At 41.2% G+C, this 26,266-nt stretch overlaps 3 protein-coding genes across 4 annotated transcripts; 1 reads left to right on the plus strand and 2 right to left on the minus strand.

Annotated features, from left to right (window-relative positions):
- Nucleotides 1-1,890: 1,890 nt before the first annotated feature.
- LOC132856653 (melanocortin receptor 4-like) lies at nt 1,891-2,787 on the plus strand. The gene has a single exon (XM_060886282.1). It carries the CDS (start codon nt 1,891-1,893, stop codon nt 2,785-2,787), a length of 897 nt encoding a protein of 298 aa, XP_060742265.1.
- Nucleotides 2,788-9,233: 6,446 nt separating this feature from the next.
- prnprs3 (prion protein, related sequence 3) lies at nt 9,234-13,464 on the minus strand. Its single transcript, XM_060887175.1, has 2 exons — nt 13,346-13,464; nt 9,234-12,762 (listed from the first exon to the last, which is right to left on the minus strand). The coding sequence occupies exon 2, from the start codon at nt 12,759-12,761 to the stop codon at nt 11,274-11,276; it is 1,488 nt and encodes a 495-aa protein (XP_060743158.1). The 5' UTR covers nt 12,762; nt 13,346-13,464; the 3' UTR covers nt 9,234-11,273.
- Nucleotides 13,465-16,116: 2,652 nt separating this feature from the next.
- On the minus strand, nt 16,117-26,254 carry incenp (inner centromere protein). Of its 2 annotated transcripts, XM_060886727.1 has the most exons (21): nt 26,076-26,254; nt 24,642-24,791; nt 24,414-24,521; nt 23,419-24,047; nt 22,699-22,756; nt 22,527-22,590; nt 22,198-22,336; nt 22,016-22,049; nt 21,827-21,926; nt 21,540-21,674; nt 21,365-21,382; nt 19,604-19,713; nt 19,396-19,519; nt 19,141-19,263; nt 18,486-18,688; nt 18,271-18,385; nt 18,057-18,137; nt 17,884-17,967; nt 17,701-17,796; nt 17,169-17,316; nt 16,117-17,066 (listed from the first exon to the last, which is right to left on the minus strand). In XM_060886727.1, exons 2-21 carry the CDS (start codon nt 24,779-24,781, stop codon nt 16,882-16,884), a joined length of 2,694 nt encoding a protein of 897 aa, XP_060742710.1. In that variant the 5' UTR covers nt 24,782-24,791; nt 26,076-26,254; the 3' UTR covers nt 16,117-16,881. The 2 variants fall into 2 exon arrangements, with proteins under 2 accessions (XP_060742710.1, XP_060742711.1); XM_060886728.1 differs by lacking the exon at nt 21,365-21,382.
- Between the last annotated feature and the right edge of the window lie 12 nt (nt 26,255-26,266).

Below are 26,266 nucleotides of genomic sequence, written 5' to 3' on the forward strand. Positions count from 1 at the left end.
TATTTTAACTGAAGGCGAGGAGACCCGCTCGCCCTCCATGAACACAGGGCTGGGTGGTGTTATATGAGCTGTCTGCAGAGACCTGGGGGACACAAACTCACCTGTTCAACAAATCATCTGACAAAATGCCACATGAGAGCAGCCATCACTTTGGAAATGTTTAAGAAGTGCTATTATTTATGATCTGGTTTAGACGATAGAGGCCTGTTGCTGTGCTAAACAATGTAGGTCTTATGCGTCCTGGATGGACATCTATGACATCTATGACTGCTCCATCAATTATTTACATATTATAAGGTTTTATTATTATTCAAGTTGTAATTTATTCATTAATCTTGAATAACTGCTTAAGCTGGATCAGGGTCATGGAGGGTCCAGTATCATTTTTGAGAGGTGGACAAAAAGCAGAGAAAAGCCATAAATTCATAGACAGAAAGTGCAAAAAATCTCCACACAGAAAGTAGCCCAAAGGACCACAGAACTGTGCAGTGACTGAGCTACTGGCTGCACAATCGTTACAGCCTGCATGTTTTACAAATAACCAACCACAAAACAGCACAAAAGAATAAGTGTGTGTTTGGTTCCATTTAAGTGACCGGTGTCCAGTTCAGGACACATTCTTACTTTCATTCCCAGGGTTACTGAAAGTGTGTAAGTGAAGGCAACAGAATTTATTATACACTTAACTGATCGATTCAACTTGTCTAAATTTCATTTAACAAGAAGACACCTGGTTAACTTCATGCACCCATAGTTTTAGATAATATAACATGCTTCAAGAGAAGAGATTAAACATGAGGAAATCTAATGTTTTGTGCACTCAACACTATCAAAGTATTACATTGAAATATTTAGAAATAGTGCATATATTGTACATTTACTTTCTGAAAATTCTAAAACCATTTAGTATTTTATGTGGAAAACAAATCTCAGATTTTCAGTTTGGTCTCAGACATTTAGTGACACAGACTTACTGTCTTTGCAGCCAGTGTCAAGTTCAATCTAATAATTTCACACGTCTGCTTCCACAATATGAACCTGGGCTGCTAATTTTTTATCAGGTGATAAAGGCGATCAGCTCAAGACACAGCACGCAGTTTACAAAGTGTTCAGTTGGATTGTGGGGATTGTGATCGTTCCTAGAAACTAAAGGATGTATCATGGGGTTCTGTGCCATTATGCATGAGTTAGTTTTGGAAAGAAAAATCCATCAGTTATTTTGCTTGAGATTTTTTATATAGAGTTTTATTATTCCTGAGGCCTGTGATTCAGATGTAGACGGCTCAGTCATATATGTGCTAATACAACAACAACAACAACTGTAAAATTAGTCATTACTGAATAAGCACAGTAGCAAAGTTGTAGTAATGTGATACTACTAGCTGTTGACTAAGTTAGACAATTTATTATGAAATGAATTGAATTCTGTGTAATTTCATTTTTTTAAATATATCAATTCGGAGTGTTGTAACTAATGTTTATTATTATTATTATTATTATTATTATTATTATTATTATTATTTATGTATCACAAAGGAATTGCTTTGATCTTAAACACTTGAAGGTATGATGCCAGACTGTGACCCTAACCCAAAGCTTTGCACATTTTCCGCATGGTTTCTTCTCTCTCGTTCTGTTGATGAATCTGAATCTGGACACGAGCCCAATTAAGAGAGCTTTGTTTACAGCCTGCTTTATCTCCTGGGCTGCTGACTGTCAGTCCCACTCCAGTCCTTCTGCTCCCGACGGGATTTAGATGTTTTGACAGGTTTGAAAGAGCTCAGAGGAACTCAGAGGAGTCGATTTAAACGCTCTGTGCAGCACCAACACGTGCATCCAAATGAGATGTCCACATCTGTGTGTTTACTCCTCTGATGGCTTTGCTTACGCATGGCCTCCCTGATTAAATCCAATTCTTCTTTGGTTAAGGGTTTGGGCCTCGAACCCGTTCTGCCCCTAAACAGCTTCGGGAACGTGCTGCTGTTCCTCTTTGGTATTTTTCTCTCTACGGCTATAATCTTTCTCAACGTGTCCGTTTTCGTGTCCATTTTGCTAAACAAGTGTCTTCGCGGTGAGAACCGCTTCATGTACATGCTGAGTACGTGCCTGAGTGACGTGTGCTCGGGAGTGTCGTACTACTACTGCGGCGTGCTGGACGTGCGCGACAGCTACGATTCTCCCACACGCACTTACTACGTAGCTCCCACTTTTTTGGGTCTGTCCTACATGGCCATTTTAGCAGCTCAGGCTGATCGTTACCACGCGGTGTCCGCGCCATTTAAGTACGCACAGCGCATGACGCGCGGCCGGACGCTGGCAGTAATCACGTGCTACTGGGTTTACGCGTTCGTCATCGTGGCCGTCAATAACCTTGTGACGGTGGGCATTGCCAAGCAGGTCACAGGCTTCGGCACTTTCGTGAGCAACATTTTCACTGTAATTATCATGATCGGGCTGAACGTGCGCCTGTTCCTCATCGCCAGATTCCAGCTGGACCGCGAGCCGCCGAGCGCAGAGCGAGAACACAAGCGTTCGTCCGTCTATCTTATAGTGGTCGTGGCCGTGTGCTTTCTTATAGCATGGCTGCCAATATTCTTGCACATTATCGTGTGTAATTTCTCGGGCACCACGTGCTACTCTTTCCGAAACGAGGGCTCGGACCCGCTGCGCATTTTGCCGCGCGTAAACGCCGCTCTCACACCCGTGCTGTACATTAGGGGCTGCGCGGGGATCCGAGACACCCTGCTCTCTAAAGTGTGGAAAGTGTGCTACAGACACACAGGGTAAAACCAGGAGGAATCTCTCTCTCTCTCTCTCTCTCTCTCTCTCTCTCTCTCTCTCTCTCTCTCTCTCTCTCTCTCTGTCTGTCTGTCTGTCTGTCTCTCTCTCTCTCTCTGTCTGTCTGTCTGTCTGTCTGTCTGTCTCTCTCTCTCTCTCTCTCTCTCTCTCTCTCTCTCTCTCTCTCTCTCTCTCTCTCTCTATCTGTCTGTCTGTCTCTCTCTCTCTCTCTCTCTCTCTATCTGTCTGTCTGTCTCTCTCTCTCTCTCTCTCTCTCTCTCTCTTCCCTTCTGTCTCTCTCTCTCTGTCTCTCTCTCTCCCCTTCTCTCTCTCTCTTTCTCTCTCTCTATGTGTAGATGCACTGACACTAAAGTACACAAACTATTTCCTAATTGATCAGGCCCCAGAACCTACAGCCAGTCAAAACAGCAAAAATGGCACTTGGGTCATTAACTGTGCTTTTACAGTAACCCAGAAGTCATACTGAATGTATCATGTCTCTTAATGTAATATTATAAATGATCATTTCTATGACATTAATGATGTTGCTGTTACTCTGTAGTTAAAGTGAATAAATTCTGTGTTAAAAAAAAAGGCCACATCAGAATACATGCAGCTGTATATATATAATATAGTAAAATAATCTGACAAAAGATTAAAAAGACGAGCGTTTTTATGTCAGCTATAGAGGACACAGTGAGCAAAGCTTCGAGATGTTATGGGTGACTGTATGACTATATTTATCCGCTGTTATATTATAATATAATAAAAAGCTTTCGGCAGCCGTGATCTTTAAAGCACATTGTTGGATACTGTGGTGTCTCTCGTTAAATTGAAAAGAATCAGGTTTATATTTCATATTGTTTCATGCTGAACTGCATTAATCATACAGTACACATAAAAAATGACCACACGTCCGTGTGTTAGATCAGCTGTAGTGTTTAATTAACCTCTGATATATTATTCTATAGTTCATTTCATCTGTTCTTATGTTTTTCCTCTACAGAGTTTATCCGAGGTCTCAGAAGAGGTCCGTCGCTCCCAATATCCAGTCTGTTTCTACGGTGTGCAAAACATAAAATAAACTTCTTCAGTTTAATATAAGATAGTTATAAAGACTTTATGTGCAGAAGAAAGGAAAACATTATTCATGTCTAGCGTTCATACAGTATGTACAGACATATAGCTAAATGTGTATGTAAGTTATAGATAAATGTGTAATATTTAGACTATTGACAATGTTGTTGACATCAGAGCAGAACATCACTGTTTTAATGACATGTTTTGTGCTTGTTTTGTGATACAAATGATTATTTTGCACTAGTTTGTATGAATCATTCATGCAGTCGTCGCTATACACAGAACACTGCTACTATAAGCGGGATGTAAAATAACATGACATCATAAAGTTTATTGAATGTTAGATGATTATTTAATTAAATCTATGTTTTCATAATCATGTTTATGGTTTTATGTCATTACTTGTCTTTACTTTATTAGAGGACAAGATACGTAAGTGTGTGTCCTATTAAGGCCTTCCATTGTGGTTTATTATCTTCAGTCTATATACTGATTAATAATTGTATAAGAAATGTAAAAAATCTAAGTTAAGTAAGAAAAATAAAGTAAACATGCGATACTACAGCTAACTAAAATGATATCACCATCTTTATACTCACCACAATTTCAATTTAAAATAAATAAATGCAAATTCGTTCCTTGTCGCTGGCTTGCTCTGTCTGGGATAAATGTCTAAACTTATATACAGAATTTAGATATTTCTGTGAAGTTGTTCTGTGACAATGGCAATGGTTTAATCTGCTATACAAATAAAATAAAATTGAATGGAATTCTGACTCACAGATTCAGTACAGCCGATCTACATCTGTTGACAGGATTAATTAATCTCAATATGACGTTTTCTATCATTGATAAACTTTTCTTTAGTGTTAGAAAATCCTCTGTGAACTACTAACAATGTCACAGTTAATATTTTAATGTTATTAATGAACAGAAAAGCAAAAAGAGACAAAACTTGACAAAACAACTCTTTACTATGTGCACAGTTAATGTACAAAATGCATTCGCTGATTGATTTCTAAAAGTGATCTTCGTTTAGATTCCCGCCTGCAGAAACCCACCATACAGTTTATTCTACATAATACAATAAAATGTTTTATTTCACTGGAAGAGCGTTTTGCTTTTGGCACAGTGGCTCAGCGGCATGTTCTTCTTGCCTCCCTGTGTGTGCGGATTTGTGCGTATTGTGCACAAATACTAATATACTGATTTATTAACACTATCTGCCAAACAAAAAAGACCTTTTCAGTCTTGAAATTGTTAAAAGACGTGTCTACAATTAAATTAAAAATTAGTGACGTGACGTACGGCTAAGTACGGTGACCCATAACTCAGAATTTGTTCTCTGCATTTAACCCATCCAAAGTGCACACACACAGCAGTGAACACACACACAGTGAACACACACACACCGTGAACACACACCCGGAGCAGTGGGCAGCCATTTATGCTGCAGTGCCCGGGGAGCAGTTGAAGGGGGTTCGGTGCCTTGCTCAAGGGCACCTCAGTCGTGGTATTGCCAGCCCGAGACTCGAACCCACAACCTTAGGGTTAGGAGTCAAACTCACTAACCATTAGGCCACGACTTCCCCAAATAGGTGAGTTCCTACAAATGGGGACATGCATTAAAATTTTCCTTTATAGAAAATACTAGATAAATATAACTATAGATTTAATATGATAAGATACCCCTTTTGATTCATGTAAGTAAATTCCATGCGCTAGCAAACTAACTAACGTAATAGTTTAATTAATTCATTGTGGATCAAAACTGGGACTCTGAGAGGGGTAATATTACCTGGTGTGTTCTTTGACAAGGTCCTTTTTATTATTATTTCGATGCTCTAATAACATTAAGCCAAACACAACCCATTTGACTCAGCACTAAATATTAAAGGTCAACAAGTCTGTTAAAAATACAGTTATTCAGCAAATCCACGTGACGCCACACAAACCTCATGCAAATGTGCATTTCAATAGAAAATGATAATGTTAGCGAAAGTGACGTATTTGTATTAACTCCACAGTAACCTTCATCTCGGAGACATGTTGTTCCATGATGTTTGGTGGCTGTGGGGCTCATTATCTCAATACACTGGTGATGTTAGCAGATGTCAGAACCTTGTGTTATTTTAGCTCTGTTTGATTAACCACATTAAATATACCCAGTGATGTCTCTCTCTCTCTAAGGTGTTAATGTTTCCACATAACAGTCAAATTAAGATAAACAGCAGTGACAAGGTTGTGCTTTGTGTGCATTTTAAAGGGTATCAAGATGCCCAGGTAGACGCGTGGAGCTGTTAATTCACACCCAGGGAGCAATTAGTACATATGATCACTGATGATTAGGGATAAATGTGTGTGAGTGCATATGTGCACATGTCAAACCAAGTAAATCAAGTACTGACCTCAGGGGGAAAACAGGTCACACAAGAGATCGCAGGTCTCTGGAGTATTAAATATTTCCTAAACAAAATAAAAGGCGGGGGTCACGGTGGCTTAGTGGTTAGCACGTTCGCCTCACACCTCCAGGGTTGGGGGTTCGATTCCCACCTCCACCTTGTGTGTGTGGAGTTTGCATGTTCTCCCCGTGCCTCGGGGGTTTCCTCCGGGTACTCCGGTTTCCTCCCCCGGTCCAAAGACATGCATGGTAGGTTGATTGGCATCTCTGGAATATTGTCCGTAGTGTGTGATTGTGTGAGTGAATGAGAGTGTGTGTGTGTGTGTGCCCTGTGATGGGTTGGCACTCCGTCCAGGGTGTATCCTGCCTTGATGCCCGATGACACCTGAGATAAGCGGTAGAAAATGAGAGAGTGAGTGAATGAGAATAAAAGGCAGTCTTTTGGTGACAAAACAAATGATGTTGGCTTCAAGTCTTTGTGTCTGTTTGTATAATTGACTTAATTGTTAGGAGATAATGACTTTATCGTGTTGAGGGACATTTTGTGTTTGTTTTACGGACATGATTTTGTTCTACCCTTTTATTCACACGAGTGAATGTGTGTGCTTTCGACAATTCCTACAAAGAACAAAAAGCAATTTAAACAATTAGAATGTACTTTATAAGAGCATTAGCTGTCTTTTGAAATGAAGCAAACATCACTTTAACCTGAAACTGATCATACTCGTGTATGTATAATATAAACACCGAACAAATCTGATTCAAATCATTTATATAAACCCTACAAATTTTCTCCAAAGATGCTGCCACACTGTAAAAGGTTTAGAAAGCTACCTGATTTTGTAATCGAAGGCAGGTTATGGATGCTGTGGAGGTGAATTTAAAGTTCAGGATATTGTTCTTGTACCGTTTACCTTTAATATATTCATTCATTCATTCATAGCCTGCTTGTCCTGTTCATCTTCACTATTAACCAACACCTGGAGGCTGCTGCGGCTGTGGCTCAGGCAAACCTCACGAGACGACTGTGTTCGCTCGCAAACACCAATCAGACAACGACGTCTAAGACAAACGAAACAATGCGAAATTCAAAACCAATTTATAAACATTTGATATTTCTCAAAATGTTGGAACTGTTCTAATATTTACATTTACAGCATTTAGCAGACGCCGTTATCCAGAGCGACTTACATTTTACCTCTTTTTTTTTTATACAGCTGAGCAATTGAGGGTTAAGGGCCTTGCTTAGGGGCCCAGCAGTGGCAGCTTGGTGGACGTAGGAATCGAACTCACAACCTTCCGATTGGTATTTCAACACTAGGCTACCACATCCAGGTCAGGAGGAATAATAGAATGCTTTACAAATGAATCAAGCACTTCAACAAAAAACTTTATTTGGTAAAAAAAAACCCCACAGTGATCAGAAGAAGAGAACAGTAAGCACTGGAGCTCAGAAGATGATTATAACTAAAACTGTTGAAGGTTACAGCTGTCAGAAATTAGGAGCAAGTGTAGCAGCCTTTGGTTTGAATGACTTCAGCATATCTGCAACCTACTACAGGTCCAGTGTCCTTTCATTCTCTTCCACAGTTCAGTAACTCTAGTGGGTTTCTACGCAGTAACTGTATTTAGATCAGGACTCTTTGTTGCCCGTTTCATTATTTTAATGCTCTTAGCTTCAGGGAACTGCTTTACAGTGTGACGGGGCATCGACGCGCATGTAAATCACTGGCGGATTAGAAGATGGAAAGAATTGTGATCACGGGGAAGGAATCGTTTGTTGCAAGCAGGTTCTGATAAACGTTCGCATTCATCCTTACATGTAGCCCATAATACAGACTCCTGCTGCAAAATAACTCAATAAAAAATACATACAGAACTCTTGCTCTATTACCTTTCAACAGAGTTCCAGCTAAATGGTTTTCTTAGTTTACGGGATTTCATTCATCTTCTACCACTTATCCGAACTACCTCGGGTCACGGGGAGGCGTCATCTCAGGCGTCATCGGGCATCGAGGCAGGATACACCCTGGACGGAGTGCCAACCCATCACAGGGCACACACACACACACTCTCATTCACTCACGCAATCACACACTACAGACAATTTTTCCAGAGATGCCAACCAACCTACCATGCATGTCTTTGGACTGGGGGAGGAAACCGGAGTAACCGGAGGAAACCCCTGAGGCACGGGGAGAACATGCAAACTCCACACACACAAGGTGGAGGTGGGAATCGAACCCCCAACCCTGGAGGTGTGAGGTGAACGTGCTAACCACTAAGCCACCGCGCCCCATTGAGGGTATTTATTTGTCGTAATTTAAGAATAGATTTTTGCTTTAATTATTTTATATTTAATATTTAATCCACCTTTAATAGGATAAAAATATTCATTACATTTGTGTGTAATTATAAACGATTCAGTGATTCATGATTTAATTTTGACTCAGGAGCACAATTAGGATATTAAAGTTCTATTTATTTATTTATTTTTAAGTTTTCTCAAGCTTACTGTGCTCTTTACTGATCACATTAAACATTCATTCACTCATTCATCTTCTACCACTTATCCGAACTACCTCGGGTCACGGGGAGCCTGTGCCTATCTCAGGCGTCATCGGGCATCAAGGCAGGATACACCCTGGACGGAGTGCCAACCCATCACAGGGCACACACACACACTCATTCACTCACACAATCACACACTATGGACAATTTTCCAGAGATGCCAATCAACCTACCATGCATGTCTTTGGACCGTCGGAGGAAACCGGAGTACCCGGAGGAAACCCCCGAGGCACGGGGAGAACATGCAGACTCCACACACAGAAGGCGGAGGCGGGAATCGAACCCCCAACCCTGGAGGTGTGAGGCAAACGTGCTAACCACTAAGACACCGTGACCCCCCACATTAAACATGTTCAATAATAAATTAATTCAATAACAAATAAATAAAAATGACACAGAGAACGAGAGTGAAACAGCGTTTAATTTAAGATGCACGGATAGAGAAATATTGACAGGTTAGAAATTAAAAGCACTACTGAACCATGAGCACAAGGTACATTCATTTTTACATGAATTTATGTCAGTGCAGTTTTCAGATAAACACACACACAAAAATAAATCCAGTGACATTTCCGTCTTGGTCTGTATCTGTTATAATGCATCACAAATTATAACTGGTTATATTTTTTATATATAATTATAACCAGAATGTTGGTCACAAAACTATTTATCAAGTGTTTAGTTACGGACGTTTTTAGGTTCGACTGTGAATCCTGTAACATAAATGAGTTCAGGGGTTTAGTTAAGAAGAAAAGGTAAATGCTGTGTCTAAACCCCAGTGTGTACAATTAAATTAGGAAATTAACTAAAAAAGGAAACTAAAGTCTCACTTTAAAGAATAAATATCAATCACAACTAAAACTAAACACATCAATAATAACTTCAGTCTCAATATTTTATAAAAAACCTTAAAAACAGTGCAGTGAACTAAATGTACATTTCTTTATCTTACTGACTCTTAGCGTTTTAATGTTTCGTCGTCTACTTCACCGTACCGAGTCACAGATACCATCGCTAAGCTACTCACAAAGTAAAGAGTAAAGCCACTAAACACAAATCCACGAGTAGTCTATAGAAAAGACGCTGAGCCTCATTTAACAATCTTTTGATAAAGTTGTGTGAAAATGTTTGCATAAACCAAAGTAAATTAGTCAGCCCTGATTTACAAAAGCTTCGGGGAAAAACTCTTTTTTCCTCGTTCTCCTGTGTGTATATAGATAAAGTGCAAAGATTCTTCATGACATTCACATGCAGTGACATCCAGAAAACTCTCTTAAAAAATAAATAAAAAAAAAAAATCACAAAACGGCTATAAAATGCTTTAGAAAAGGAAAGGCAGAACGGCAGCGTTGTGTGGGTTAGGGTTAGTTCATGACAAGGTCAGAATCCAAAGTCAAAGTGACGTGACAAGATAATGGTGTCAAATGAAAATGGAGGAGAAAAAAAAAATTTAAACTGCAGCCAAGTAACACCAGAAAAATGGTATCTGAAATGTTTAAGTGTCTCTGCTTCAAATGCACCGGAGTGTTACACAGTGTTAAAAGAGGAAGCGATTTATAAAGGTTTAGCTTCCTTAAGGAAAAAAAGATACCGGTCTTTAACTTTCTCTCTCATAAGCAGGATTATAACCTTCAGTGGACAAAAAGCCGTTTGTTTATGGCATGAGCAGGTAATATGCGATGTGCATTAAAACTAAACTACTTTTAGACTTGACGGTATAACCCATATATACACAGAGTGGCAATCATTTAAACGATATTATTTGAAGTAAATATTAATTAGGCTGGTGTAAATTTACACACTCTCAGGAGCACAAGTATGATTGAAAAATGAGGCCCGCTGTCATTTCTATAGTGCCACGAGCAGTAACATCACCGACCTGAAGATATGAAAACGTTTAATAAGCAGCATGTTTCCAGGGTGTGGATGTGATCTCAGTAAATCAGCAGGAAATAAATAGTATAAATAAATAATGTGTGTTAAATGTATGTAAAACATGACGTAGTATATGTTTGTGTGCAGAAATGATGTGATCTGATGAAGACAGGGGTGCAGTAGTGTACACACTCGTGCAGTGAGATCATGATAACTTCATTCAGATTCAGTGTAACGACAATAACGATCGTCATTGTATGACCCACGTAGACAAATGTAATCATGTTTTATCTTTAGTAACAGCCATGAACAGCTAATATACTCTGAGCTTTTGTTAATCCATTGACTTTAGAACAACAACGTTTCAGTCAAAGATCATTTCTTATTCAGAAACATGGATTCCTTGACATTTATAATTAGTTAGGACTAAGACCACATATCACCAGATCATTATAATATTCTCAAATCACAGTCTGCACGTCAGACATAAATTTTTCTTCTCTTGTAGTTCACTTGTTATGTCGTACCATCAAGTTTGAAGGTGTATATAGAGAAAAGATCACTAGGATCAGAAGAATAACAGGGAGCTCATAAGCAGAGAGATGAGCATGAGCCCATGGCTACGTGGCATGAGATTTTCACCACCATTCTCATTACTTCCCAATTGAACCATTTTCTCAGCATGTTGCTCAGCATAAACCATATAAAGCTCCACACAGCGCCGAGCTTTCAACTGATTAATCAGTGCAGGATAGCCAATTTCCATTATGCTTACAGTATCATCATCTTCCTCATCAGTCGTCTTCTCCCGAGGCCCAGTGGGTTGCTCTGTAGCACCAGTAAGCTTTGCGGCGAATGGCAGAGGGTTATCGGTGCCACTGGTAGAGTTCATTCCTTCCCCAGTGTTCTCACTTCTTGTTCTGAGATCTGAACCCTGAGACTCTGCTTCCCCAACTGGCTGCTCAACTGCTCGCTTGTTTGGATCATCTTCAGTCAGAACCTTTTCACTATCCTCTGCCTTTTCTGACCATGCTTCTTCAGCAGCTCTCATATTTCTGCCCTGCTCGTCTCGCAACAAATCCGTCCTCTGCATACAATTGTCCATGTACTTGTCATACGACTGAGGTGGAAGATTTTGAAACATATCGTGGACGTTAGTTGAACTTGTCCCAGAGTCACCTGGCCCTGTACCTTCAGCGCTGGGGTTTTTGTTAGTGTCAGAAGGTTGAGTGCCGTAGCGCCGATACATGTAGTGGTTATAATAATATTCTTCTTGGGGGCTGTGAAACATGAAGTGAGGGCGAGGAAAACTGCCCAAGCCATAACCTACTGCCATGCCAGCCATGGCTCCAACTCCAGCAGCCATCACTGCCTGCTTACCAAACCCCTTTGACTGCATAGAGGGCCTCATTCCCATATTTTGCACGGACTGGGCAAAAGGAGAACCTCCTCCACCATGTCCTCCATAACCACCATGTCCATAGTTACCCCCATAACGAGGGCTGATGATTTTGTTGTTGGGGTTCCAGTAGGGGTACTGCGCTGCTCCAGGATATCCTCCTGCCGCACCATACTGGTTGGGACTGCCTCCAGGATATTGTGCTCCTCTGACCGGGTATCCAGGATAAGACCCTCCTTGAGGATACGGGTACCCTCCACTCCTTCCTGGGTAGTTGTTGGGATATGAACCTGCACCTGGATTTGATCCTTGACCTGGATAACCCCCCTGACCTGGATAGCGTCCTTGACCTGGATAACCCCCCTGATTGGGGTTGCCTCCAGCGCCCCCTCTGCCTGGATAAGAGCCTGCATGTCCAGGATAAGGTGGAGGGTTTTGGTTAGGTACTTGAGGCTGTCGAGGATAATTAGCTGGCTTGGAGTGTGTTCCTCCTTTAGTGTTACTGCCTCCTCTGGTTCCTGTGCTGGTACCTTTACTACCCGTGTTGCTGCCCTTGCCCCAGCTGAAACCCCCTTTAAAGCCACCACCACCACTTCGTCTGGCCACCGCACACGTCATCACAGCCAGACAGACCAACAGCACCACAACACGATTCATCCTGAAATAAACACAAGAACAACAAAGTGTTAGTGAACCTTTTAGACCTAAGTGACTATAAAGGCTGTGAGGAATCAGGTCTAAATAACCAGCTGTTTTGTTGCTAAACCCAACAAGACACCTTTTAACCTTTTAAAACACATCTGGAACAATAAAATCTCATTATTATTATTATTATTATTATTATGGTTGTTGTTGAAGAGATTATTATTGTCCCAAAGAGACAGTAAACAAAGGAATTCAGTGCATTTGAATGGGAACTGTTGCTGTTTGCTAAGTGGCTAATTGTTTAGCTTGTTATACACCACACAAAGCGATAATAAACAACCCGGTTAACTCGTTAACCAACAACATGGCAGATAATAAGTAGTAAAAAAGCGATAATTAGTTAATTATGTGCGTGTAAATGAGTAACTAAGAGAAGTGCGTATTTCTCCTGTTAGCTAATGATGCTAAGCTACAAGCCGAATAACGGCGCATTAGATAATAATCAGCTTTCCTCAGGAACAACCACATAAACCTACAGACATTTATATCGTTATATATGACATTACATATCATTAATAAACACGTATAAAAAACACCTTCTGCTGTATTTTCGCTATCCACACGAGAGCCCAGTTTTCACTGCACGACGCTTGACAGAATAACAGAAACCTTTGTGGAGGGGCTGGGAATCGACTCCGAGTGTCGATTCCTCGAGTGTTTCAGAAGCATCAGAATAAGAATCAGAAAGATCTTTATCGCCAAGTATGTTTTCACATAGGAGGAATTTGTTCTAGTACAGAAGCTCCACAGTGTAAACAGAATGGCATTGATAAGACATGAACATATATATATATAATAAAGTCAGTTCTATGTACAGTGGAAAAATGTGCATATAAATTGAAATATAAATGTGCAAAATGAAATATAAATAAGTAAGTATGTGTAAATAATGTAAACATAGAGTTTGTTCTGTGTATGTTCAAGATTCAAGATTTTTATTTGAAGAAAAAAAGTCACAAAAGAGAAAAATATACTGTACTGTGTAAAATTCTTATTTCGAATCGATTCTTCAAAGTGAATTAAACGATTCAATCTTGGAATCGGAGTCGATTCCGGATTCCACGGAGTTAAGCCAATGATTCACTTCTCATCTGATGGCTTGACCCGAAGGCAAAGCTGACGCATGGATGGATCATTATTCAGAATGTAGTAGCAGTAGTCTGTTGTCGAACATTTTGTAAGTAGTTTGCTGTTTATAAACGCACAGCAAACTGAAATAACCAACACAGAAGGAATAAACGTAATCAGAAGCTGAGACCGGAGTCACGTGACCACGGTGTGACGCACATTGTTCCATCCGACGTGGAATGCAAAGGGACCTTGCGTTCTGATCACGTGACCCAACACCACATATGGACAAAGGTGTGTGGACACCTGAACATCACACCCACGTGTGCGTGTGTTGAACAATGCACAGTAATAATAACCTCTGTCTGCTCTGGGAAGGATTTACACTGGATTATTTTTTATTCATCCACAGAAATGATTAGTGATAACAGGCAGTGATCTTGGTTGAAGATGCCAGGGTTAGAGTCAGAGGTCCAGTTCATCCCAGAGGTGTTCAGTGAGGTTGAGGTCACACACGTTCTTACACTCCAACTGTGAGAAGGTCTTCATGGAGCTTGCTTTGTGCACTGGGCCATTGTCACGTTGGACCAGATTTTCTGTCTTTCTACAGCAAAGTCTTCCTATTGCCTTTTCTTTCTGGCAACAGAAGTCTGTTTGTATTTAAATGACAAACTGAAGACAAGTAACAAATCCTGCTGTTGCCGTAAATAAAAACCTGTATACACTCACAGGACACCGGGTAGAGCTTTCATTGGCTCTGGATTGTTCTCAGATTGGTTTCCACAAAATTTTAGAAACAATCCTTTGAGATTCTGGTCCAAGTGCAATTTTATGCTGTGAATCTCTCATTTTCTCATGGGATTTATCTCCGGTGACTGGGAAGGTCACTGAACACACTGAACACAGTCATTAAATGAGTTTGAAATGAATTTTGCTTTTTATAGTGCATGCTGGAAGTAACTATTAGAAGATGGCAAATTCTCACTCATCTCACTCATCTTCTACCTCTTATCCGAACTATCATGGGGAGCCTGTGCCTATCTCAGGTGTCATCGGGCATCAAGGCAGGATACACCCTGGACGGAGTGCCAACCCATCGCAGGGCACACACACACACCAAGATGGCAAATTGTGGCCATGAAAGGATACACACGATTAACTACAATACTTAAACAGGCTGTGGCATTCAAATAACGATTGGCATTAATGAGAAAGAAAACTGGACTCCGCTTCACCAGCCTGGACTGCTGACACAAGGTCCATTGATTGATGTTGGTGAACAAATCTGTGCACCTCACCAGAACTCAAGACCCATCAGACCAGATTACATTTTTGCAGTCTTTACCCATCCAGTTTTGGTAAGTCTGTACTGACTGCAGCCTCAGCCTGGTATTCTAGGCTGACAAAAACAGAACATGACACGAGCTGCTGTTGTAGCCAGTCTGACATGACATGCACCCGGAGTTGCTTTTCTGGTCACAACTGTAGTGAATATCCAAGTTTCTATAACCTTTCTGCCAAATCAGACCACTCTAACTATTCTCTGAGTGCTGACCATCTACAGTATCTGCTGAACTGCCTCTCACTGGAGCACATTTATTTATTGCACTACGCTGAGTAAACTCCAGAGACTGATTCATTCATTCATTCATCTTCTACCGCTTATCTGAACTACCTCGGGTCACGGGGAGCCTGTGCCTATCTCAGGCGTCATCGGGCATCAAGGCAGGATACACCCTGGACGGAGTGCCAACCCATCGCAGGGCACACACACACACTCTCATTCACTCATGCACTCACACACTACGGACAATTTTCCAGAGATGCCAATCAACCTACCATGCATGTCTTTGGACCGGGGGAGGAAACCGGAGTACCCGGAGGAAACCCCCGAGGCACGGGGAGAACATGCCTCCAGAGACTGATGTACGTGAAAATCACAGATAAGCAGTTACATAAATTCTAAAACCAGCCTAGTTCAAATCACTGAGATCACGTTTCCCCCTATTCTAATGTTTGATGTGAACGTTACCCAAAATTGTTAGCCCATATCTGCATAATTATATACACTGCACTCCTGCCATTTGATTGGCTGATTAGATAATTCAAATCTTTGCACATATAAGATAAATCTCAGAGTACAACGACTGCATAAACAATATGCTCTCTATACTTTTGAGACGAGTGCAAATTCTTCCTCTTTTTTTTTAAATTGTAACGTCAGTATTAAAGCCCGAGCTTGTTTGTGTAAATTTTATTAATTCTAATTTTTATGGGCAAAAAGAAAATCAGGCCTTTTTCTACTCTTAATGTGAAAAACACCCACATAAAACAAACATAATCCTGAAACATAATGGCATCCTTTAACCATTTCTTTCATTAAACATAAAAACAAACAAACAAACAACAACAACAAAAAAAAAAAGACAAATGCTTTGGTACAGACCCAATACTAAAAATAACGTAACTTTCTGCTTTAGTCCACTGAGACAAATGGGGGCAGATTAAATCCTGCATATGTTTAAATATAATGGAAGGTTCAGAAAATAAAAGAAAAAGGGGAGAGAAAAAAAAAAAAAAAAAAAAAAAGACAAACTTATCAAATAAATTGATTCATTTCTCAACACTGAAAAAAACATTAAGAATTTGCAGGTTTAAACAGAATTTATATACATACATAGTGATTACTGAAACCCGTCAGTGGAAACGCTCGTTCATGCTGAACAAACGAAGGCTACAGTTTCTAACAATACGAACAGTATTAATAAATACTGTAAGTTAAAATAAGAGTCTGAGGAGGATTCGGTGGAGGACTGGAACGTGCCCAGTGTTTGGTTGCAAAACCCTTGTATGTTTTTGTATTACTCTACTTCTGATACATTTTTATAGCACTTTATTTAAGTGAATTCGAATGTTTTATATAAACACAAATCTAAAATGCTTACATTAAAAAAATACAGACAGGAAAAAAAAGAGAGAGACGAGACTAAGAGCCGGTTCCCGGCTAGTAAGGCATGGCACCCATACGTGGAGGAGAGTGCCAGACAGCAGAGCTTGTGCGCTTGAAGAAACGTGGTTTGCTCCTTTGAAAAATCTTCTCCAGTTTGGGCTGCTCAACATCCCCAAAGTACGAGTGCAGATCCAGTGGGTCATAATATTGCTTCATAATAGCTTGCTGAAGTTGCATGCCTAGATATAAAACATATGTTTAATAGGTCTGTTTAAACCACTTTTGAGGTACCTTGTTAAAAATAATAGAGAAAAGTAGATCCACACAAGCTGAAATCTTACCCTCAGCCCATGAAGGGATGGGTTTCCTGGGTGCCGACTCGTCGTCTGTGGAGTCGTCGCTGTTCTGGTCCATACCGTAGTCGTCTGGATTAACCAAAACTGCAACCTTCTTGCCTTTAGGTGTAATCTGGTAGGACTGAGGAGACTGCTGTAGGATATGTGTAAAAAAAAAGTGGTTATCTTCCTGTGTGGAACATCCTCGTCGTTCAGACACTACTTTTCATCAGTCTTTACACAATAACGCAGGAAGAATGACCTTGAACACATGGAGCTATTTCAGCTGTGTTTAATGTGTGTGTGTGTGTGTAACGGTGCTTAATGCGCTCATGAGGAGTGAAGTCTAATAGTATGTGTGATGGTGCTATACTGAGAATACAAGAGCAGTCAGCATGTTTTAATATAGATTTCAGCAGATCCCTACAGCTGCAACCTTAGTGTCATAAAGTCATCATTTCAAACCTACAACAAAACCTTTAACTGATGACAAATTCAGTGCAACCATAATCTGAATGAAGAGCAAACATCAACTAACCTCGACATCTACAGTAACGTTCAGCCCTGATCCCTTATCCCCAATTGTCTTGTTATGAGCGTCACCTTTTCCCACAGGAGTTTTCATGACTGATTGCTGAAAGACAGACGAATGGTTAAAAGTGATACCTGAAAATAAACTGAATGATCTGGGAAAACGTGTAGAAGAGGACAAGGAACTTACCTCAATATCTACAGTAACATTCAGTGCAGGACTGTGTGTAATGGTGGTGTTAAGAGCTTTGCTGATGGGCACGTTTACAGCAGTCTGTAGGGGGTAAAGTATTATTACAACACAATTGTAATTAAATGCTAATGTACCATGAAGTATAAGAGTTATTATACAGGAACACGTACAGTGGTAGTAGGGGGTGCAGCAGCAGCAGCACGTTTCTGTTGGGCCAGTCTCTCCTCCTCAGCCTTTTTCAGCTCCTCTTCCTAAATAAAGTAAACAATCTGTTCCTGAATATTTTACTTGTATTATTTAGGGTCCTCCCCTTATGTAGCACCTATATAAATAATAGTATATAAATAACAATAAAAGTTACAGTACTAGAGGTCATATACGAACCTTCCTGCTCTTCTCCTCTAGCTCTCTCCTCTCCTTCTCCTTGGCTGCTCTCTCCAGTTCCTTCTGAAGAGCTATGGCCTTCTCTCGCTCAGCTCTCTCCCGCTCCAGCCGCTCTCTAAAACGGTTTAAATTGCCCATTATGTGCTGGTCACGTTTTCCCTGTAATACCGACAAAAATTTAAGTGCGAGGGGAAAATTTCTTTTACAGCACCAACCTCTCAGCAGCAACCTGTCGCTCTCGCTCCCTCTCTCTCTCCTTCTCCTCACGTTGCCTCTCCCTCTCTCGTTCTCTCTCCTTCTCTTGCTCCTTCTTAAGCTCCAGTGCACGAGCAGCCTCGGCTTGTTTGCGTGCCTTCTCCCGCTCCTCCTCGGCTTTGCGCTTGGCCAGCAGCTCCTGGTGTCGCCGCTCCTCCTCCTCCTGGATAACACACACACACACACACACGATGGATAAAGTGTCCTTAAGACAGCAAACTTAACTTATAACTTTTGTAAACATCCAAGTCTTTGTCCAACTTTTAGTGTCTCAATACAGGAGTACAAATCAGGTCTCAAATTCTTTTTTTAAATATTGACAGCTTTTCTGCAGTACCTCCAAAGACCACCAGAAGGCAACACAAACAAAATTATAACTGCAGTAGTGAAATGATGACTGTGTGGGGGAGAAGGAGGGAAAGACAACTACCAGACAATACATAGAGGAACGAGACACACGATGCATGTTTGCAATTTGTTTGGTTATAAATTAAAGTTTGAAAAGTGTCTTATGTTGTTCAAAAAATTAATTTGACAGTGTGAAAGGTCACAGCTTCACTAATTAACATTAACATGTTTCCGTCACAGTGGTCGAGAGTATACGAGTGTGCTCACAGCCTGTTGAAGCTTTTTCTTCCGTGCTGCTTCTTCCTGTTTCCTGCGAAGTTCCAGTTCCTCTTGACGTTTAGTCGCCACCTTTTTCTTCGCCTTCTCCTCGGCGAGCCGCTCCACACGCAGCTGGTAGTGTAAGATGAGAAAGGTTTACAATCCAGACTCACAAACCTGTTCAGAGCCTCGAAAATCAAGTACAAATAAAACTACACATTAACAATGAGCATAAAACACTTTCAGTGACGGTGAACAACCAACCATGTCGTTTTTCTTCTCTATTTGTGCCATTTTTTCTTCTATTTTCTTTTTCTTTTCCTGCTCTTTTTCCTTTTCTCCCTTCACCCGGGCCTCCACGACTCGTTTCAAACGCTCGTCCCGTTTTCTAAAAAAGAAAACGTCAATTTTATAGCCTACAATCTATAATCTGTGTGTACACAAACGCACACAAACTCGAAGGCTTTCATACTTTTTAATTTCTTCCTGTTTCCTCCTTCTCTCCTCCTCCAACTTTTTCTTTCTTTCGTTTTCTTGTTCGATCTTCTTGTTAAGTGCATCCCATTTCTGTCGCTCCCGTTCCTAAGAGAAGTGGAGGTAAAAGTCAGTGAGAAATATGACAGACGGATAAACGTAGTGCCAAATCTGACGAACATGAAGTGAAAAGTTAATGGAGTTGAAAATCGGGATGATTATGATGGTTCACAGCCGTGTGTGTGGTAGTAAAGCGCTGCCGAGTATCGCTCAGGAAGGTCTACCTAGATACACTAAGAGAGTCCCTTAATAATCCTAGTGCCTAGATTTGCACCGTATATTAAAAAGGTGGGGTCTCCGTTGTTTGAGAAATGCTTCAGAAAACTGAGTCGAGACGACAAACAAAACAAAAATCAAAACAAACGTGTGGTCGATATGGGCGGAGAGAGTGTTCAGTGTGTGACATTAGCAGAAAGCGGTTTTAACATTGACATGGAGGATAAAAACAAAGAAAGAAAGAGAAGAAAGACTTACGATAAGGTAAGAAGTAGGACGTGTTAATATAGGATCAGCTTTCCAGCGCTGGAGAGAACTGAAGGAGCAGGAAGTTGGTCACATATTCACAGATTGGAGTTTCCTGAGTCAATAACTCCTGAGCTAAACGCTGTTACTACACAAATAACACCTCTTTTCTATCGTAGTAATGTAGAGACGCAGCTACAACCGTGTTTTGTGTAGTAACAGTGTTTAGCTCAGGAGTTATTGACTCGGGAAACTCCAATCTGTGAATATGTGACCAACTTTACTTAAGACGCCGAGGCGCTTTTTTCCTTCTCGATAGGTGAGTAACGTTGGTTTTGCTTTGTTACACAGAACTAATATATGTCTTTGTCCTTTACATGATTATGTTTGTGTGTCATTTTTGCTTGTTTGTTTATCTACAATCGTATTGTTCTTCACTTCAGCTATGATAAAGACACGTTTCTTTCCGTTAGTTGCCTGGGTTACGTATGTACGTGTGGGCGGAGCTATCGATACAGGGGTGGGACCCATTTGGGTTAGGGGCGTGTTTGTTTTGGTGATTTTATATGTCAACATTGGCTGTCAAACAACAGAGACCTCACCTTTAAAGCTAGCAATGCATTTAGGTTTATCAGAACGCCTTTAATCTATAGTGCAAAACTATGCACAAGAATTTCAACTAATATTTTCTCCCTTACTGAACAGTGCAGCACCGGAGAGGTTGGAAACAAATAAACAAAGACGAATCAGCATCTAGGCCAAATACACGTGTCTGTTTCTAGTTAATGTAAAAGTTGGTGTATGTCAAGAGGGACTTGCTATAGACAGGAGAAAATGAAAAGATGCAGCAATCCTGATTTATTGGCAGAATGGGGGGTTTAATCACATAAATTTCCCTTCAAGCCATGCTGCTAAACCAACCAACCTCAGGTCTAATTCTGACTGTGCACGAGCTATAACGAAGGCAATAATGTAGTGTAGGGAATTTAATACATTAACCAAATGTTCAGAACCTGGTCAGTGTGAACATGCGAGCCACAATACAAAATCCTAGACAGACCAGATTTTTAAAGACAAATATTAATGACAACTAACTGAAGACTAAACAACTGCATATAAAGTGAACGGTTACACCACCATAGGTTAGATGAAAAAGATAAGCACCCGAATACATGTGCACGTGCGCACACACACACACACCAGAGATAAGGATACAGTGGATTACACTGACACTTACCACTGAGCCAGTGCTCAACTGGGGGAAAAGAGAAGAGCAGGATTACTAGCTCAGCAAGAAACTACATCTACTTTTAACTCATTAACAGTGATCATATATCTAGAAATTAAAGTACTGGCATAAAATTTCACGACCAGTGTAATATTTAGCATGCACGAGGTGAGTAGACAATTACCTTGACGTCAAGTTTTCCGCTGTGCTTAATAAAGGACTTCATGACTGAAGTGCGTCCGAGAGAGTTCGGTGTCATCATCAGCAGCTGGTTCTTCTGAACCGTGTGCAGGAAGGAGCGCATGCCGGGTGTGATGCCCTGTAAAGTCCACGATAAGCTTTATATAGCTAACCGAAAACTAGACCGAGTCGAAGATTTATAGACGTTTATATTATACAGCAATATGGAGAGATGGACTTTATTGATGGACTTTTTGCATTATTATTGGGTATTTGTGGAAGCTGGCTTACAGTCATGCACTTTTTAGGAGGAGAGTGCTTCTTTTTGGGGGTGCAAATTGCTTCTGCTGCGGCTTCCGCTGCTGCACGTTTGGAAGCTGTGCGAGAGGCCCTGAAATACACACAATCGCTAGTACACAAAATTCCAGATTAAAAAACTAAAACACAATTAAAACAAAGTATTAAATGATGCAAACTCACCGAACATCGTCCTGAGCGTTTTTCCCACCGTCATCTACAGAAAAAACAAAGAAACACAAAGCACCACTTTTAGAACCGTTTCATAACTTTTCTTTATAAAAAGCCGGTTAAAGTACACCATATTTTTACAGGAGAGATTTTAATGCCCACTTTAACTCTGGAAGTTTCAGACACAGCAGTACCTGATACTGAAGGCCGAGCCATGGAGCGTGTGATTCTGAAGGTTTCCTGGACACTCGGAGATGCTGTCATCTCTTCCTCCACCAGTATTGCAACGTTTTCCTCTACTGGCTTCACAGGCTCGGATTCTTGGTTAATCGCCTGCACGAACGTATGAAAATTCCCTAAATATCACTCAAACTTCTGATTATACATATAAATTAACGAAGCTTAATCAATTAGAATTTTATAACACTAGAATATCTCCCACTCCCTGCACCGCAGAAGTCATAATGAACTCTTAATAGTCCACGAGTTCTATGTAATTGACAGTGCTAATACACCCCTTTACCTCAGGCTGCGTGGGCTCTGTTTCAGCGTTAGATTCTGCTGCAGGCTCTTCCTCAGTAACCGCCCTACAACAGAGGCAGTGATTCATCTGATAATCAGCTCTGCTCACTCTGTTAGATCGAGGATTAAAAATCCAAAATAAACTATGGGAATAAAAGCAAAATCAGACTTACTCTTCCATCTTGTCATCCACATCATCATCATCATCATGGTCCTCTGGGTCTACATCCCCTAAACAACCCGTACATTCAAAACATCAGCAACAAAGTTACATACAAACACAGAATAAGTATTCAGTTTTAACTACAATCACGAATCACAGCAACTTCAGCAATGAAGTTATGTCTAGGCTTTGAATTCAAGTCCAACATCGATGAGAACCAACTGTATTCACATAATGTAAGTGATAAAATGCACGCTTTTCTGTCTGGAGCTGATTTCCATTAAAGACCTAGTGATGATGCTTTACACCGTGACATCACCTCCTTTAGCAACAGCGGTCAATTTTTGCACAAATATTCAAAACCTTCCTGCATTTTCCACTCATGCCACATAATGGAGGGGCAAAAAAAAAAGACCTCTGGATCTACACATTTGTAGGTCTTACCAAATCTCCAGTCACATTGAATTAATAAAACACTGCCTTTTTAATGTAGTTACCAGTTTTCCATAATCTAAATAATTGAAGTTCACATGACTAAAGGACAAACCTTTATTCACTGACGTTACGGTTTCTTCTGCATACGTTGTTTGCGTAAACCTCGATAGAAATCCTAGCTTCTAATATAAAAACTCAAATCTTCATAACAAGCTCAACTATCCTATGTGCTACTCTTTATGGCTCCGTTTAAAAATTGCTTAAACTGTGTGAATTTGTGTCGAGCTAATCTTACCGCTGACGGTGCTGCTACATGTCGAGTTGCCCAGCCTGGCTTTCTTCTTCAGAAACGAGCGTCGAGAAGCACGACGCACTGCTTCCTGAGTCATGCTATGCCTGAGGCCTGCCAGAGAGCGCCGCACCACCAAGGAGTGTCGGCCTGAGCTCCGAGTCGATGCCTGTCCACCTGCAGCTGCGATGATAATCTTCTGTGCGCAGCGGCCAGGAGAGGGAGAGCACTGGAGCAACTTTTCAGCAGAAAGACGCTCAGCTGAGGGGACTTTCACCATGACCTCAGACACCAGGATCTGCACAGGAGATGAAGAGCTACTAGACCCCTCTACCTTGTGCTCCTGTTCCTCTGAAACATTTTCAGGTGACTGTGGAGCTGCCGGTTTCTCGTCCACGTTCTCAGCCTGCTCTTTTGCCTTGGCAGCTGCTTTGTTGCGTGTGCTACGTTTGACTGGCTCACTGTCTGCAGCGGTAACTGCTGTGGCTTTATTACGGCGTGTTCGGCGAACAGGCTCCTCAGCCACACCGTCAGTACTGTTACTGGGGACATGTGCATCCACCAACTCAGAGATCGAATTGAGAGTGAGCTGGACTGAGGAACGACGCAGGTTACTGCGCTTCCCTTTAGAGAAACTGAAGAGAAAACAAATGAGGGGGGGAAAAAATAAAGGAGGAAAAGATTGTTACAGCAGGCACACAATATATATATAAAGGTTTCTAAAGAGGGGCAATATGGAAAATATGGGCTGATGCATAATGACAAACATCTAGGTTTATAAAAAAAAAAAATGTTAATAATAATAATAATAATAATAATGTTTGTGCTCCAACAAATTGATTGTCCCTAAAAATGCTCTTGAAAATTAGTAAAAGCCGTCACTGAATTCTGTTTACAATGGCATTACTACCACTGTATAGTACTCAAATGATTAAAAAGAGAACAAAGTGCAGTTAAAAACTTTAAATGCTACTTCCGCTGTATAAACTAATCAACCTCACCGTCTTTTGCTACGAGATTCCCCGAGCTCTGTGGACACCCGTTTCCGGCGATTTGTCTTTTTTTGTGATGGCGTCTTTGGCATAAGCTCTGGCTCTGTGCTAAAGTCACTGCAACACAAACCCAGAGAATTATCTCCACATAAAGAATAATTTGAACAATAATCAACATTTTATTTTGTCACGAACAACATGGCAGCGTTCACTGTGACTCAAATCGTGACCGTGTACCTGGAGAACATGCGCTTAGCCTCCTGCTGAATCTCCTCCAGCCATACCATGTGAATGCTCTCGATCTCATTGGTGAACTCCTGCAGCTTCCCATTGAACACCTGCACAAGGGAGCGAGTGGCCTCGGGCAGGGAACTCATGGCTGTGTCCCTTAAAGAATTAAATGAGACGACTGAATGAGGGAAAATACACATTGGACATGTAGGTGTGCCTTTTGGTGCAGATCACTACACTGAAATGAGATTTGACTTCAAATATGTTGACCCCATTAAAATGCCATCTTAAGAGCAATTGGATGGATAAATAAATAAATGGGATCGTGAAGGAAACCCAGACTGTAAACACTGAGCGTCGAGATTCTCCTTGCACCCAGATCCAGACGGATCTCCTTGCACCCAGATCCAGACGGATCTCCTTGCACCCAGATCCAGACGGATCTCCTTGCACCCAGATCCAGACGGATCTCCTTGCACCCAGATCCAGACGGATCTCCTTGCACCCAGATCCAGACGGATCTCCTTGCACCCAGATCCAGACGGATCTCCTTGCACCCAGATCCAGACGGATCTCCTTGCACCCAGATCCAGACGGATCTCCTTGCACCCAGATCCAGACGGATCTCCTTGCACCCAGATCCAGACGGATCTCCTTGCACCCAGATCCAGACGGATCTCCTTGCACCCAGATCCAGACGGATCTCCTTGCACCCAGATCCAGACGGATCTCCTTGCACCCAGATCCAGACGGATCTCCTTGCACCCAGATCCAGACGGATCTCCTTGCACCCAGATGGATCTCCTTGCACCCAGATCTAGACGGATCTCCTTGCACCCAGATCTAGACGGATCTCCTTGGACCCAGATCTAGACGGATCTCCTTGGACCTAGATAGATCTCCTTGGACCTAGATGGATCTCCTTGGACCTAGATGGATCTCCTTGGACCTAGATGGATCTCCTTGGACCTAGATGGATCTCCTTGGACCTAGATGGATCTCCTTGGACCTAGATGGATCTCCTTGGACCTGGACCTAGTTTTGTTCAGGGCACCACATTACTGTATCCACCTGGTTTGTTTTCACTTTGCCCAGAAACACGTTTATGTCACAAATCGGCTGCTGCCAGCTTTATTGTGAAAGGTTAAATAAGATGTTCGAGTTTAAACTAAGACACATCATCCGTCCTAGGCTAAGTATCAGTGGTAGTAAGCTAGCAGGATTGTAGCTAGCATGTTAGCTGACAGAAGCTAGCTAGCAAAAATCTTAGCAATGCTCCTGAACACAACAGCGTTAATAAGCTCTAAATCATTAATATTTACCTCAGAACATTATAAACATGATGAGATTAAAGAACATTAACGGTGATATTAAACTAACGTTGAAGTTTGGATCCCAATAAACAGCAAAAACACCACAGATTATTTAAACTATTATTACCTTTTGTTAAAAACAAGGCCTAAGAGTTCACTTGACGTCTTCTGGCCCCGTGTGTCCTTTTTATTATAAACATTCAACTCCGACTGAGACACAAAAACCACAGCAATCCCTCAGATGTACGGACTGATCTCCAGCCACCCGCTCAAAACCGTTTAAGTAGTTTAAAATTCTCAGAACACCAATCATAAGCT

Source organism: Tachysurus vachellii, chromosome 14 (genome assembly GCF_030014155.1).
Source record: "Tachysurus vachellii isolate PV-2020 chromosome 14, HZAU_Pvac_v1, whole genome shotgun sequence".
Classification (NCBI taxonomy): Eukaryota; Metazoa; Chordata; class Actinopteri; order Siluriformes; family Bagridae; genus Tachysurus; species Tachysurus vachellii.

Excerpts from the sequence above, each read along its gene's own strand:
- LOC132856653 (XM_060886282.1), top strand. The coding sequence starts at position 1,891 with ATGGCCTCCCTGATTAAATCCAATTCTTCTTTGGTTAAGGGTTTGGGC.
- prnprs3 (XM_060887175.1), bottom strand. The coding sequence starts at position 12,761 with ATGAATCGTGTTGTGGTGCTGTTGGTCTGTCTGGCTGTGATGACGTGT.
- incenp (XM_060886727.1), bottom strand. The coding sequence starts at position 24,781 with ATGAGTTCCCTGCCCGAGGCCACTCGCTCCCTTGTGCAGGTGTTCAAT. Across the intron at positions 19,264-19,395 it reads TAGAGAAGAAAAACGACATG|CTGCGTGTGGAGCGGCTCGC; the intron begins GTTGGTTGTTCA and ends TTACACTACCAG. Across the intron at positions 17,968-18,056 it reads CTGCACCCCCTACTACCACT|ACTGCTGTAAACGTGCCCAT; the intron begins GTACGTGTTCCT and ends TACCCCCTACAG.